This window comes from Monocercomonoides exilis (assembly GCF_001643675.1).
Source record: "Monocercomonoides exilis strain PA203 chromosome Unknown scaffold25-1336746, whole genome shotgun sequence".
Taxonomy (NCBI): domain Eukaryota; phylum Preaxostyla; order Oxymonadida; family Polymastigidae; genus Monocercomonoides; species Monocercomonoides exilis.
The window spans coordinates 1028934-1045346 of NW_027150570.1; the positions used below are offsets into that span (position 1 = coordinate 1028934).

The window sequence follows — 16413 nt, forward strand, 5'->3', positions numbered from 1 at the left end:
AGTTGGTAATAATTTGTTTTTTAACATATTTTTTATTTGGGATGAAGTGTTGTGTGAAATGAATTGTTTCCCACGCACTGTCTTCGAAGATTTTTCTTATTTTTTTTCAGTCATTCTATATATTTAATATGTGAGGACGTCTGACTTGTAATGACAAAGCTGTATAAAAGGTTTGTTACAAATCGTTGTTATTTTTCATTAATATAAGAATTTTGACCTATTTATTTAGAAACTGGTAATTTTGTTTGGCACATAGACAATTTTTGATGAAACAAACAGAAAGACTATTCAATGTGACTATATTAATTCTTGTTCATTTTTGACAAAGTATGTTTTTATTATCAATTTGCAAAATACTCAAAAATCAATTATTGTCTTTTTTTAAGTGACTGAAGTGATGACAAGAAGATGAATGAAGCTATTAAACATAATATAAATAAATATATCATTTCGAGAAAAATTAGAAAGGCTTATTGAAATGTTTCGTGTTGTTTGCCTTTTCATTAACTGTTTTAAATTATTTTATTTAACTTTTGAGTATATTCAATAATGATGCTCATTACTGTTCATCTGCAATTAAATAATGTTCAACCTCAATTCCATCATTCATTCAGAACCAACTGATGAGAGTTCTCGACAACAATATGTATTTATCTCTTGTCTCTTCAGCATCCTCCTCCTCTTCTTCTTCCCCTTCTTCTTTATTGACTGATCTGTCAATTTGACCGCTTAACGGAGCCATTTTTGCAAGAACACATGAAAAAATCAAATACTTTTTTCGCCCAGTTCTTCGCATGTTGAACGCATGTAGTTCTGTATTTGTGGTTGAAACAGACAATCAAAAAACAAGTGGATGCTTGGAGAAATTTACTGATGCTGGAGACATCAACAGACCATCGCAGTCAGTTCGCATTGCTCCCGCCTGTTTCTTTAATTTTTCGGATAAAGAAGAAGAGCAAGATACCAGCGAAATGCGACGAATGCAGTCGAAAAGCAAGATAACTGCATTGTGTGTGGTGACTGGCCTGAGGATCCTTCCCTCTGCAGCTGTTGTGGATGTGCACCGCCACAACACGGAGAAGGCGATTCTGTGGAAAGAACTGTCTTTGAACCAGTTGAACCACACGTTTGCCCACGAGCTCACTCCAGCCGACGAGACATTCAACCGCAACGATGGGCTGCTCTTCACAGAGGCTGGCATGCGCCTGCTGCTGGATCTGTTGCATTTTCCTTTCAATTTAGGTACCAATCCGCTGCTATATAAAGACACAGAGGTGTTTGTGTGTGTGTGCAAAGCAACATGAAAATATCCTATTGATTAGCAAACACACAATTTTGCAAATTTTAATGTGAGAGTGGAGTATTGAGTGGAGGAAGAAAATATGAGGAAGGGGATGATGCATCAGATGGGAGGGATGGGTCTGGGTGGAAATGGAGGTGGAGGAGCAAGTGGAGGAGAAGGAGGAGGACAAAATGATAACAATGGAGGAGATGGAAGTTGTGGAAATCAAGGAGAAAACAAATGAGAATGAATATGTCCCATTTCAATAGATCCACGCGAGGGACATCTTGAAACCGGAGAAGAACGTGTGAATAGATTTTCATGTGACAGCCACAGCAAGTGTATTCATCAAGCTTCGTTCATCTGAAAGCATCTGGGAGGAGGGAAGCACGCGGTGAAGAAGATTGCATGCCAGATGCTAATTCAAATCAAAGCACGTGTTGGGTTTGAGAGCGAGCGAGAAGAAGAAGAAACGGAAATGCATTTACTGGAATAAATAACCCATCGGCGAGGTGGATGCACCAATGCAGTCGATCGTGATGCGGAACAAAGGTGGGACGAGCATCGACAACTGACTCGATCTGACTGATGAAGAGCGGCTGAGTTTTTCCACATCTGAATATTCACTGTTTGAATAACTTTTCACGACAGGGATTGTGCAAGCGCATGAAATGTGGAAAACAAATTGTTTCTTCCGTCCGCTGATGCAAAGAGGTTATTTGGAAAGGATTCCGATCAATCTGGGAAGCAGGTGCAGCTCGATGAGTGTGATGAACGCGAATGTTGGAATAGGAGGAGCAGTTTGAGGAGATGGGAATGTGAATGGAACGAATCATTCACCATCATCGAACAATGGAATAGTGATGGGAATTGGTGGAGCACAAGGAGGAGCACAAGGAGCAGCCGGAGGAGGAAGTGATGGAACAGAAGGAATAACTCACATGGAAACAGTTCTGCAAGCGCTGCTGGAAGGCGACGGTTTCATCGCGAAGGAAGGAGCAGAGCCACTTGTGGATGAGAAAAAGACAGCAACTCCATGTTCCTCTTTCTCAACTTCCTGGCCAGTTATGCTTATTGTCACATGAGCGAATTGGCTTTGGGGGTGTGGCAGGTGGGAGCATCGAGCTGAGGCTGGTGTGTCTGGTGTGTCTGCGTGCGAGGATCACCCTGCATTGCAGAAGAGGGCGTGTGAGAAAGGAGAGAAGAGAGAAATTATATTAGATACAGAAGAGAGTCGTCCACTGATCAAGTCGGATGCTTCGATAATTTGGCCGATTGGAGGAAAGAGGACAAAAGGAGAGAAATGCGTATGTGTGTTGTTCAGTCGCATGTTCTTAAAGGCTGTTCAAGTTGAAGAAATTTCATTTCAATGAATTATCACTATCGTTATCTTCACATTTTCAATCTCAAATTGTTATTATCTTTTTCAAATGTGAATGAAGTCGGTGGTGAAATTACAAAAAAAGCGAAGCAGAAATGGATGATTATTGGCATTAGGAGAAAAATGTGATCAAAAAGAGGATATATGTGTTTTGATTGTGATCGATGAATAATTATGTGAAAAAGAAAATAAAAGAAGATTTGTGAAATGAAACAAAGAAAAAATTAAAATTGTTTATTTATAGTTATTGTTTCATCTCGGATATTTCAAAAAGAAAATAAATAAATAATTGTTGATGTTCAAACAATAATCAAACTTATTATTTTTATTTGTTCATCAGTTAAACAAATAATCTCTATTCAACACATCTGTGCAGTATTTAAAAATTTATATATCTCTCTTTTTTTTTATTATTATTTTCTCATTTCAGAATTTTTTATTTAGAAATAATTTTTTTTATTTCTATTTGTTATCAAAACTAATTTATTTTGATGGTTCGTTTCATTTTTTTTGATTTATTTTGCATGAAAAAAAATATTTAATAATAAAAACGAACTTTTACAAAAAAATAAGTTAATCAATTCGAATTGAAAAAAAAAAAAAATATATTCGAAGGTTTATTTTTTATTTCATTTTTTAAAAAAATAAAAAAAATTCCAATTCACATAGTTCAAAAACATCTGCATCATTTTATTTTTCCAAATAAAAATAATCACAAAAATGATGACTAGCTCAAATGAGAAGTGTGATCAGTCACTAACAGATATATGAAAAAATGAGTATGATTAATCATTTCGATGCAGATGATCAGTATTTGACAAAAACAAGAAGGAAAAATTTTGCAAGAGGGAAAGTTTTTAGAAAAAAAAGAAACATAATGATAGATCAAAATTTCGATCATTCTTTTTCTAATAACTTTCCCTCTTGCAAAATTTTTCCTTCTTGTTTTTGGCAAATACTGATCATCTGCATCGAAATGATTAATCATACTCATTTTTTCATATATCTGTTAGTGACTGATCACACTTCTCATTTGAGCTTGTCATCATTTTTGTGATTATTTTTATTTGGAAAAATAAAATGATGCAGATGTTTTTGAACTATATAAAGTTATTAGTCATTTTCGAAAAAATATTTATTTCTAAAAAAACAAAAAATAAAGAAAAATCCCGAGTTGTCATTTTTTTATTAATTGATAATAATTCCATAATAAATTGTAATAATCACTAAAATGTCATTTTCAAAACAGGAGCCAACTCTAAATTCACGATGCAACGTTCTATGGAAAGAAATACAACGCATCGGTGGAGATGACGTTGATTCATTGCTCGTCTATTTGTTTTACAACTACAGAAAATCATCTTCAGTAATTAATGATTTACTGAAGTCCTTGAATGGTTTGGACTTCAAAATTTTTTGATTGTTAATAACTTTAATTTATCTATTATTATATTCATTTATTATTAATATTTATTTTTTTGTTATTTAAAAAACTTAGAATATTACGAAATACTTCTGAAAGATCTCTCAGTTGTGTACAAGTACGCACAATTACACACGCAAACGATGATCCTACAAGCACTGACGCGCAACGCATCATTATCTGAGCTTCTGGACTATGGATTTGACATTACTGAAGGAAAGTATAATTATGCAAAACAAACTCTTACAAAAAACCAAGGATTTTTAATACCAGCACAATTGCCTCACCCACCATCATGTAAAAGTGGTTTGTATTAAATTTTATAATGATTTCTTTTTTTACTGTTTTTTTATTTTTTCAATTATTTTTTTTATTTTTTTTTTAAGGTCTTAATGAACAAGATTGGGAAAAGGGCAACAATTGGATGTTGGCCCATTCCACAGAAGCATCAACGTCATTGCAATCAGCCAAGAAAAAACCAAAAAAGGTTCCAGATTACGCACAGTTCATAGAGGAATCTGCATGGGATGATATTATTATTACAGAAAAAAATAATTCAAACAAAAAACAATCTTCGTCATCGAAAAAAACAAATCAAAGCAGCAACAATGCCAATGTCATTCCATCTGTGAAACCTTCTTCTACAAATAATACACCTTCTCAAACAGTAAACAATCCAATCAGCACTCCACTTCGTGCTGAAAGAAAGACAATAAGAATTAAACAAAAAAATTCATTTCATCATCGTCATTCTTCTCCATCACTGATTCCTATTCACAAACTTTACAAAGAAAAAACTTCATCATCATTTTCATCATCCTCATCTTCATCATCTTCATCTTCTTCTTCATCATCATCGTCTTCTTCATCATCATCATCATCATCATCCTCATCATCCTCATCATCATCATCAATTAGAAAGAAAAAGAAAGAAATAGATAATACTCCTCCAACAGACAAAGTTTCATCATCCTTTAGCAACGAAAATATGTGGATTAGTGGTCAATTGATTGAATATGCCACTTCTCCCACTCTTATTCCTCCACAGGCATTTCAAAATCTTCTCTCAACATTTCCAAAAAATAATGACATTTCAATTACTCCATCACAATCACCTCAATCAAATCAAAACGAATTAACAAACAATAATAGATCATTAAAAAACATTTCAAATAACAACACAATGAATCTTCATCCTTCTAATCCGTTAACATCTCCATTTCCTTCATCACATTCACAAAACTTAACAAACATAACAAACACTAGTTTTAAAGGATTAATCAATTTAGGCAACACATGTTATCTTGCCTCTCTTCTTCAGTGTTTTTCTTCAATCACTTCACAAAAACCATCAATCATTTCAAAAACACGCTCAAAACAAACATTATCATTTCAAATGATGAGTATTTGCAATCAAATCCTCAAAGATGGGAAAAAAGTACATTCATGGATCCCATCAATTGTTAGCAAATGGGAAAATTTTTGCAGATACGGAAGCAAACAGCAGCAGAATGTGTCAGAGGCATTCGATAATCTTCATAGACTTTTCGAAAAAGATGGATTGATAAAGAAAGATTGCTTCTGTCCTATTTTGATTTCTCATTTCAAATGTTTTAAATGTCAAAAACTCACATCACACATCGACAACATCAACAATAGCATAATCATCAATTCTTCATCTACTCACAATGGTTTATCTTCTTTGTTTTCAACTGAAATACTAGATAGAAAAAATTGTGTATATTGTGAAGAGTGCAAAGAAAAATGCTGCACTGCAAGGTGGGAAGAAATGATTTCATTTCCAGACGTACTTGCCCTCTCCCATGAATATACTGATCCTGCAAGTTCTCCACCTTCTCGAACGCTTCTTATCGAGACTGATATGTCGAACAAACGTTCATTTTGCAAAGGATATGCAAATGAAAAAGATTCAACATTTCACAACAATAAAGAAACAACATTCTATCATTTCATTGGTCAAGTTCTTCACAAACAGTTTGATAACAGTAATGGTCATTACATTGCTGTTGTGGAAAGAAAGAAAGGAATTAGAAAGATGTGGATCACCTGTAACGATGATGATATTAAACAATTTGATAGTGACAATTGGACTAAGACTTGGAAAGAACTTTACGCACAGGGTTACACTCCTTCACTTTCATTCTACGTAAAAGAAAACTCACTATCTACGCATCCAACTATTCAATTTGGTGGTTCCTCTATTTCTTCCTCCTCTTCTCAATCTTTAAATATCAACAACACAAACACAGACACAACTCCATCATCATCGTTTATCACACCACCACATCATTCTTCTTCCATTCCACAACTTTCTTCATCAATAACAACTAACTATGGATTGGAAGCACTAAAAGAAAGAAGAAAGAAAACGGGCATCTTTTCTCCCAATGAAAAGAGATTAATCTTCAAGCCCAAGACTAAATTATGGAAAGAGTTTACAGATGAAACAAACATCAAAGTTTCTTTGTCACACTTTTACAAACTCACAACCAACTTCTCCAAAGCAAAAAGGCGCACAGACCTCTGCGGCATGTGTGAGAAGTTGAACTATCTTGAGAACAAATTAAAGTCATCTCAAAACAAAAATGGACTTTCTTCTACCGAGTTTCATACACTCAAACTTCTTCGACAACATCGTCTTGTTGCAGAAATGCAACGCAAACACTATCAATCAACTGTTGATAATTTGAAAGAGGGAGAAGCAGTCTTCGTCTTCGACTTCAAAGAGAAATGGAAACTCCCCATCAGAAAAAATCAACTTCAACAGGAATTCTTCGACTATCAACAAGTCTCTCAATTTTCAATCATCTCTCTTCAAAAAATTAATAATCAACTTGTTTAACGAACATTCAACTTCTTCTCCGACTGCCTCTCAAATGATCACAGATTTGTTATTGAGTGTCTGGAATCTGTGATCAAAAGACACTTCTTCACAGACACTCACACTTTTAAGTTCTTCTGCGATTCAGGTCCACACAACAGAAATCGCTTCCTTCTTCACTTCATCCTCTCCAAACAATCAAAACTTCTTAAAAAGAAAAACACTCAACTCAATTTTTTCGCTGAGCACCACGGAAAGAATATATGTGATAGTGAATTTGGTGCATTAGTTAATTCAATCGACAACAATCTATCAACTGAACACATCACTACACTTCATGACTTAATCAACTTCTTCGAAAACAATATGAATGTTTCAACATCTGTTTCATCATCTTCACAATTGAATATTTTTGAATCATCCTCATCAAACAACTCCCCATCGTCAACATCTATCAAGGAGTGTGTGCATGAGAGGTACTTTGAAGAGTATGTACCATCTCAGCAAATTTCATGGCCATCACTGTCAGTCCCTCACATGAAGGACTATTTATACTTTGAGCGCAAGGGCTCATTTGTCTGCGCATCTGCTGATGGATATCTTCCTCAACGCTCTCTGGTTGCCCTCGAATTTTCGACAATGAAAGAAAAGGTTCAACGTTCAAGAAAGTCATTTCACTCTGATATCACATCATCTAACTCTTCTCTTCTTTCTCAATCTTCTCAAGATCTTCTTTCAAGAAGATTTGAGCTTCTTCTTAACTCTTCATCTTTAAATGAATCTCAAAATTGTATTAATAGTGTCCCTTTTTAAGAAACTAGTTGTTGTGTATGCTTAGCTAGCACTCTATCGGAAGGGTGCTGGACATGACTGTTCGTATTAGATATTGCAGCCCGAAGGCGGCAATATCCGGACCTGGATACGACGAACAGCCTCCCAGGTACACAATAGTTAGAATCCGATTGTTTTCTTACTGTTTCTGTCCCTATAATGTCCCTATTTGCACTTGGTAATAGTCCCGAAATTTATTTATGTATATCTTAATAGCGATTCATTTTTTGATGGGTGTTGTGAAGAGTTTCAATGATTTTTGGATTGGATTTCAGGAAAGGAGAATAGCTGAGAGTGTGAAGTGATGTTTCATCACTGTGTCTGCCTTTTTTCTCTGTTGAATTTGATCTTTTTGAGTTTGGACAAGAGTTATATCAGAAAGGGTGGAGCGGGTGGAAAACAAAGGATTAACAGTCAAGTTTGTTTTTGTACCAAAAGTATTTGTATTTTTTTGTGTTTTGAATTGACTATGATACCATGTATTTGTTGATATTGCAATGCTTTTTATTGAATCTTTTATTGTTCATATCAATTGATATTGAATTGACTGTCGGGAAATGTCTTAATGATGATATAGTAAAAATATATTCCTTTGAGAGTGATGCAACATAAAAAGATACTTATATGTTGCTTTCTATATTTCTGATGATTAATACAATGAAGTGCTGTTGTTATTTGTGTGTTATTTTGTTTTATGATTGTTATCGAATTAACAATGAATTTATTTTTATGTTTTTCTCATCACTGAATATTCATCAACCGTTGTAGTTACTCAACAATGAAGATATTGATATCAAAACATTTATATATTGAATAGAACAATAATTATAAACATGTTCATTCAAAAACAAAACATTTTTAAGTGTTTAATTTTTCAAAGATATTTTTCTCATTTGAAATGAAAATTCAATGAAAAATAAAAAAACATATTTTCACCTTTATTCAAACATTAAAAAAATCAAAACCAATTTCTGATGAAATGTTTGCATTAATAAAGCAATAATATTCACAAATTAAATGAAACAAAAATAAAAAATTTTGAAAAATTTTTGAAATTTTTGATCATAAAAAATACAAATTATTATTAATGGCGCCATTAAGAATACCATGATCTATTTTGCTCAATGTGAATAAATAACAATAATAAACATGTCTGATGCTTTTTTTGAAAATCTGTTAGTGGAAAAAGTTGGTAATAATTTGTTTTTTAACATATTTTTTATTTGGGATGAAGTGTTGTGTGAAATGAATTGTTTCCCATGCACTGTCTTCGAAGATTTTTCTTATTTTTTTTCAGTCATTCTATATATTTAATATGTGAGGACGTCTGACTTGTAATGACAAAGCTGTATAAAAGGTTTGTTACAAATCGTTGTTGTTTTTCACAAATACAAAATTTTTGACCTATTTATTTAGAAACTGGTAATTTTGTTTGGCACATAGACAATTTTTGATGAAACAAACAGAAAGACTATTCAATGTGACTATATTAATTCTTGTTCATTTTTGACAAAGTATGTTTTTATTATCAATTTGCAAAATACTCAAAAATCAATTATTGTATTGCTGTTTATGTGTGATTTGAAATTATTATCAAATTATCAATATTTCACTTCATTAGGAAGTGTATCTGAAATATGAAATGTCACAGAACAAAATCATTGTGTGAAAGATTGGAAAGTGAAGAAAAGAACTTTATAAAGTATTGGATAAGCTCCACAGACAAAACAAGAAAGAAAAAGAGGAGGAGGGAGTGGAAAAATACATGGGAAATAAGGATAATGCTGAACTGAAAGCTGTGATAGAAGGAAGCTTAGAGAAACTAAATGATGATGAGCAAGATGATTATTTCGAGAAAATGGTGAGAGAAAATGAGGAAAGAGTTCTATAAGGAGCAGAGGCAGAAAGCGCAAGAGAGCAAAGGAGAAGGATGAAATGAGGAGGGGATAATGAGAAGGGAATATTATTCATAGGTTGGAATATATAAAGAATGAAAAAAAGCCGAAGTTTCAATTCAATGATTTCGAGTTGAAAGACAATGAAAGAAAGCAGCAACAATTAAAAAAAGTGTATAATGACAATCCATTGGACGACCTTGTGGAAGAGCGTGAAAAGGAATGAGCATCAGCGTGTGGAGGCAGCTTGGTTCAACCGGAAGACAAACATCATCCCGATTTCCACTGAGAAACAAATAAAGATGAAGCTGAAATCGATTGAAGCAGCGCAGAGCAGGAAATGGAAAAGGAGAGAAAAGATCAGTGTGCATGGGGAAAAGAAGCTGGAGGAGAGGAGAGGTATTCTTATCAGCTCAGAAAGCAATGAAAGAGGAATTGGAAGTGAAAAAAAATTGAACACGAGGGTTCTTTATAAACAGAGAAAGATGGTATTTCAAATAGAAAAGTCGATAGAGTGATGCATTTGGAGTCATTTGATTAAGTCAGAACATCTCTTGTTATTCATTCCTGCTGAAATGGCTGTTATATGGAAAATTAGTGGAACACAAAGACTATTTTGGTTTCATTCCACAATGAAGATAAGCAGAGGTGGGAAATGCGAATTCAATGAAAATGTGCTAAAGAGGAGATGGACTATTTTCTGTGGAGTGAGAATGGAACGAAGAGAGAAGGAAAAGCGAGCAGAGTGTTTTGAACTGAAGTGAGTCTGAAGTGTCGAAATCAGCTTCGTTGAAAGGCAGGCATGCTCGTTACACGTATTCAGTGATTTCATCATCATCTTCTTTTTATTCCAGAGCAACAAAACATTTTTCAGTGATCCAAAGGAAAAGACAAAATGACAGCGAAAAGGAAGAAATGCAGCAAGGATGACATGGTTCTGTTCCAAGAAGACGAAGATTATTCCTTCGGATCAAAGAACACAATTGCAAACAAAGCATTAACCTCATCTATTTATCAATCACAGGCATCTGCTTCATCTTCCCCTCAGATTTCTTCGTTGATTTCTTTACAAAGTTCCAGCAAACACACAAAGGCTCCACAAAGCAGCATTCATGCTTCATTGGAAGGGATGAAGAGGAGGAAAGAGGAGAAAAAGAATACAGTTTTTCTTTCGCCAAATTCGTTGCTGACACCAGAAAGAATACTGATTCTGATATCTATATGTCACATTGCGCTTTTTGATGACAAGTGGTTAGCGGAGAAAGTGAAAGATGGAATGAAGTGAAAGGAGCAATGAACGAAGGCGAGAATGAAATTTGACGAAAGATTGAGGCGAATAAAAGAAAAGAAGCTGAGAGAAGAAAGAGAAAGAGAAGCAGAAAGAATTATAAGCTTGCCTTTTAATCAGCAAAATGCTATTAACACAACGTTAAATGGACCAAATCAGACTCTTCAGTCAACGCTCCAATCAACTAGATCAGCATCCTTCTCTTCTTCTCCTTCCTCCTCTTCTTTATCATCATCATAACCTTCTTCTCTATCCTCACAAATTCCATCTGATTTCTATCACATTGATAATGCTTTTCCTTCTTCATCATTATCACTTTCACTTCCTTTTTCAAAGTTATCTATATCTCCATCTTCCACATATACCCCAACTTTCACCAATTAAATATTGCATCCCGTTCCTTCTTCGTCAATGTGCTTTCCTGAGCCAAAATTGTCGGCTATTCCAAGCCGCATCGAACGAGTTGAATTGGAGAAAGCGATTCAGACGAAGATGAGAAGATGGAGAAGGAAAAAGCAGAGAAGGAGACAAAGAAGCCGCTGGAGGAAGAGAATAAGAACTTTGAGAAAAAACGTGAAAAGCTCGAAGACGAGCAGAAGAAGGCGCTGGAGCAGGCTGAGAAGAAGCTGGAGGCATTTGCCTCGTATCTGAAGAAGAAGAAAATTGAGAGAAGCGAATCGAATTTCAAAAGTGGAGCGAAGCAGAGGAATGTGTGGATGAGGGAGAATACAGAATCGCATTTTTTTGTTGTGTAATGAAGATGCTGTTAATTTGAGATGATCTTTCTTTTGATCGGCAGGCTGTTCAATTTGAAAGCTTCGCAGATGTGTTTAACAATAAAAGCACATTTTCAACTGCAGAAAAAGGAGAAGATGACAATTCGGAAAACTTATCTTTTTTGAAAGAACAACAAAAGAAGAAGATGAAGAAAAGAGTTGTATTTCAAAAGAACTGAAACATTTAGAGAAAATGCCAAGTTAAAGTGCGAATTTGTTTTTCATTATTCAATTTGCTAGCTTCTTCTTCTTCGTCTTTTTCTTCTTGCGCTGAAAAAACATATCACACACCTTCATTGTCATCATCACTCACTAAAAATGATTGAGTTTCTTTATTTTTCGCATGTGTTCAAGAAATAATAATTGAAATATAGATGATGGTCATTTCTGAAGAAATGAAACAGATAATAATGCGAAAAAGATTTATAAGTTAATGATGAGTATTAAGAGAAAGAGACGAAAAGAGTTGTTTTTACAATGAATGATGAATGGAAATCGGATTGAAAAAAATTGAAGAGATAAAAAAGAAAGAAGTTAACTGGAAAATGGGAGAAGCTGGAACAGAAGACGAAGAAGAGCCAGAACGTAATACTACTACTGAGAAAGGTGCAATTGTTATTTATTTGAATCATTCTGTCTGTGGATTTTTCCTGATTTATAAAGAGATCAACAACGAAAAGAAGGGAAAGGCACTGATCATCCACGCAGTGAAGGGCATATCTATAAATGAGGAGCCATATGAAGAAAAAAGCTGGAATTCCTGTTAACCATCAGAGTGAAAAAAGGTTGAACATTCAGGAATATGACTGTATGTTGTTTCCATTTTGATAACAATAACTGATTGTAGCTGCCTTGTTATTGGCGAACAAACAGCTGTTGGGGGCACATGCTTCCTTTAACTGAGAAGACTGTGACTGCTGTGTTACTCTGGAAAATGATAAGAAGAAAATCCAATTTGCGAATGTATTCCTTTAAATTTTGTGTTTCAAATGTGGTTACTCGTATGTTCATTTCTGACCAGTTGCTGATAGAGCCTTGTGAATACTGTGGATATTCTCTGTTTACCGAGCAGGCTTCAAGTGAAGCCGAGGTGCAATTATATAAGCACCACTGTTATGCACAAAATGTGGAAAGCTTTTTCAGAGCATCAGCAAAATTTGCGAGATCCGTTGGGTTTTTTTTTTTGAAATGATAAAGCGTGTTGATGACGAGCTGGTTCAGCAAAATGGTCGTCGAAGAGAGTAGAACATGCTAAAGAAGCTGTCTGGCAGATTTTCTTTTCGAAAACAATGGAGCTTGGAGTTGAGGTTCAGATGCATCTCTGTTGGAGAAAAGAGTCAGGAGATAAAAGCAAGAGATCCGAAAAGGATGGAGAAGAGGGAAGACCGTGCAAAAGAGTTTGAATAATGTGAAAAGATGTGACAGAAATTGAGAAATGAACATCAGCGAGCTGGCAGAGTAAAAGCCATCAAGAACAATATTTTTCTAAACAGATTTAATTCGAATGTTGGAAAGGCAACTCTGGTGGTTGATGTGTAGGACGGCTGTGGATGTGGGTCCCAGGTGGACAAGCGCGGAGCCGAACTGACAGATAGAGAAGCATATATTTTGTCAGCAGAATATCAGCTTGGAACAGCAGAAGATGATAAAGTGGAGGCGTGAGGTTGAAGTTGATGCACAACATTGCAACTCTTCGCTCACACCGCTGACAAGAGCAAGCTGGATATCGCCAGACTTATGAGAGCATAATGATTGTGAAGTTTGAAGATTTCAATACGAATTCTGCTCTGGGTTTGTAGAAAACAGCAAATGAGAGAAGCTTAAACACCTCAAAGGGATGAAAGCAAGAGGAATGCGAGTTTCGCAAAAGTGGATGGAGAATCGATGAGGATAAATGACTGTAACTAGGATGCTGAAGCGAAAGTGCAATGATCCAGATACCCACTCCCTTTTTGCTGCCTCCGCAGTCACATATGAAAGGGGTTATTGGGAAGTTTGTGTTAAAAAGGAGCATCGAGCGAAAAGCGGATCAGCTGAAAGAGAAACAATGAAAGTGGGACTCAGTGAACAAGGAAGGCGATTCCTAAGAGGTGGAGAATAGTTAAAAAATAAAGCCAGCTGTTCATCAAAATATTTTGTTGTATCTGAAACAGAAATATTTGTATTTCTATTTATTTATTCATAATTTCTTTGTATTTTTTTTCAATAGCTTTGATCAATTAATTTGAATAACTAATTTCCAGAATTATTAATTTAAAAACAATTATTAACAATAAACAATAGTTTATTCTACAAATATTATGTGTTTCCATCATATTTTTCAATGTTTATTATTGAAAATTGATTGTTTTTATCTAAAGTTTTTTGATCTTCAATTTCAATTTCTAAAATACTTTGAAATGACATCATAAAACAAGTTTTTATATAAAAAATTGATTAATAACGTATCGAAGTTATTATTATCATGTTTATAATACTAGATAACATTTATATTGTTCTGAATATTTTAGTTTCGATATTCTCTGAAAATTTTTTATATATTTTTTTGAATATTTCACAAAAACAATTGAAAACAAATTTTATTTAGCAAATAATTAATAATAGTGATATATTAAACAATATTTTCACTTAATTTTTCAAAAATTTTTTCTAATCAACCCAACCCTTAATGAAAAATTTTTTTGATCAAACGTCGGAATTTTTTATGATATCAAAAAAAATCACCCATATTATCAAATTTTTGATTCTTTAAAAAGAAATGTTATTGTGAATTTCTTGAATTGAAACTGTGTCTATATTTTTCCGAAAAGAGAAAACTCAATGAAAGCTCTCCAAAATATCCTTCTCCTGATCCAAATTTGTTTCCAAATTAAAACATTATACACATTTATGATATTTTTTCTCAACATCAAAAAGAATAAGTGCAAAGAGAAATTTTAGTAATAAATCCATGTTTAATGACCTGTTCATTCAACAAATTGAATTCTTCCGATATGATATGTGTTGTTTTAGTAGTACAGCTAAATCCAGACAGAAAATGGAAGTTTATTGAACAAATGAATGAAAATATTTTGTTGTTTGAATTTTGTTCCAAACAATATGTGTGACCATTTTTTTAAACCTAACTTTTTACGGTATGTTGTTTTTTCAAAGATTGTTTATCATGAAAAAAATATTTAGAAATCTTATTTATAAAATAACTATAACTGTTTTAATTACAAATGTTTTTTCCGAATAAAAGATGTTAATTTTTTTTATAAGCCTTGCCACTTTTCACGATTCATTTGTTGATATTCATGGGAATTTTTTGAACCGAAATTTCTAAATGAAAAAACATTATTTCTAAAATAATCAGTCATATACTTATCGTTAACATAATGGCAGTTTTCTTCGCAAGTTAATATGTTATTCTTTTTCAAAAAACTCCATTGTTTTATTTTCTGTTTCATTTGAATATTTCAATTTTTAATCAGTTTTTGTTGTGAACACAACATATATCTCCAAAATGTTTTCCAACTTATGTGTGAAAAAATGATGTGAATAAAATTATTTTTTGGAAAAGATTGAAGTGTTTGAAGCAAAAACAAATCAATGAATTGATGAATTCTCGAAAACAGAAAGTTTTGCAAGTGCGATTTTTCAAAAAGAATAACGCAAATGAAACTTCTCTTTACAAAAAATTTATTCATAATGTTTTTTAAAAAAAATTTTTTTTGCCTTTTTCAAAAAAAGAAAAGAATTCATTTTCATTTTCAAAATTGAAAATTTTCTGATTTTCTTTGAAATCACATATTGTTTTTTTTGAAATTTAATGACAATTTTAATTTTTAATGAAACAAATGAGATAATTCAAATAGTTGTTTTCTTTCGATTATTCGAAATAATAATAATAAAAATGTAATGTCAAAGTTGGAGTGATGATTTGTGAAACAAAAAAAAAACCTTTTGAATAACAAATTTGGGTGATTATTTTTGAAATCATATTTTTCATTTAATAATTTCGGTGCAAAAATATTTCTTGAATATCAATAAAAAATTGAAAAAGCAAAAAGGCTTATTGAATACATTTTTATCTTCGATTCGGAAAAACATTTTGTTTAAAAAAATAATTATCATGCTTTTTCTGTTTTGAATACAAATTTTTTTTCAAAAAACGAACATTTTCTGAAAAATCAACACCCCGAAAAAATATATGATTTCAAAAATAATCACCCACATTCAAGCTCATCGTTAAAAGATTAATAGTTTCTTTTCAATAAAACAGTTAGCACAATTTGGAATACAGTCAAAACCGGATATAATCACATCGAATACAATCACATTCGTTTATAGTCACATTTTTCCATTGACCGACATTTTTTGACAGTTTTTATTCATTTTTCATCTCACACAATCACGGGGCTGAAAATATATAATCGCATTTTTTTATTATTATGTGTGATTTTTTCATTGAAAAATCGATTTTTTGATCAAAATTTTCAATTTTTGATTTTTTAAAATAATATTTAAATAAGTCTGAATTACATAATAAAACAATAAAAATTGTTATTTCTATTGAAAAATGTGTATTTGTCAAGTTTTTTCAAAAATAAAAAAATTGACCCAAAATTAATTATTTCAAAAATTTAATTTCATTTTTTTCTGTGTTAAGTCACATCGCTTATAATCACAATCGGATATAGTCACAAAAAGTCG

At 33.0% G+C, this 16413-nt stretch overlaps 3 protein-coding genes across 3 annotated transcripts; all 3 read left to right on the forward strand.

The window, feature by feature from the left end:
* Positions 1-2145: 2145 nt before the first annotated feature.
* On the forward strand, positions 2146-2367 carry MONOS_17645 (uncharacterized protein; the record flags this gene model as incomplete). The annotated part of the gene is made up of 1 exon (XM_067870584.1): positions 2146-2367. One exon carries the CDS (start codon positions 2146-2148, stop codon positions 2365-2367), a length of 222 nt encoding a protein of 73 aa, XP_067726691.1.
* Positions 2368-11442: 9075 nt separating this feature from the next.
* Positions 11443-11697, forward strand: MONOS_5825 (uncharacterized protein; the record flags this gene model as incomplete). Its single annotated transcript, XM_067876007.1, has 1 exon — positions 11443-11697. One exon carries the CDS (start codon positions 11443-11445, stop codon positions 11695-11697), a length of 255 nt encoding a protein of 84 aa, XP_067726692.1.
* A 1310-nt stretch (positions 11698-13007) lies between these two features.
* MONOS_5824 (uncharacterized protein) lies at positions 13008-13380 on the forward strand (the record flags this gene model as incomplete). The annotated part of the gene is made up of 2 exons (XM_067876006.1): positions 13008-13115; positions 13258-13380. 2 exons carry the CDS (start codon positions 13008-13010, stop codon positions 13378-13380), a joined length of 231 nt encoding a protein of 76 aa, XP_067726693.1.
* Between the last annotated feature and the right edge of the window lie 3033 nt (positions 13381-16413).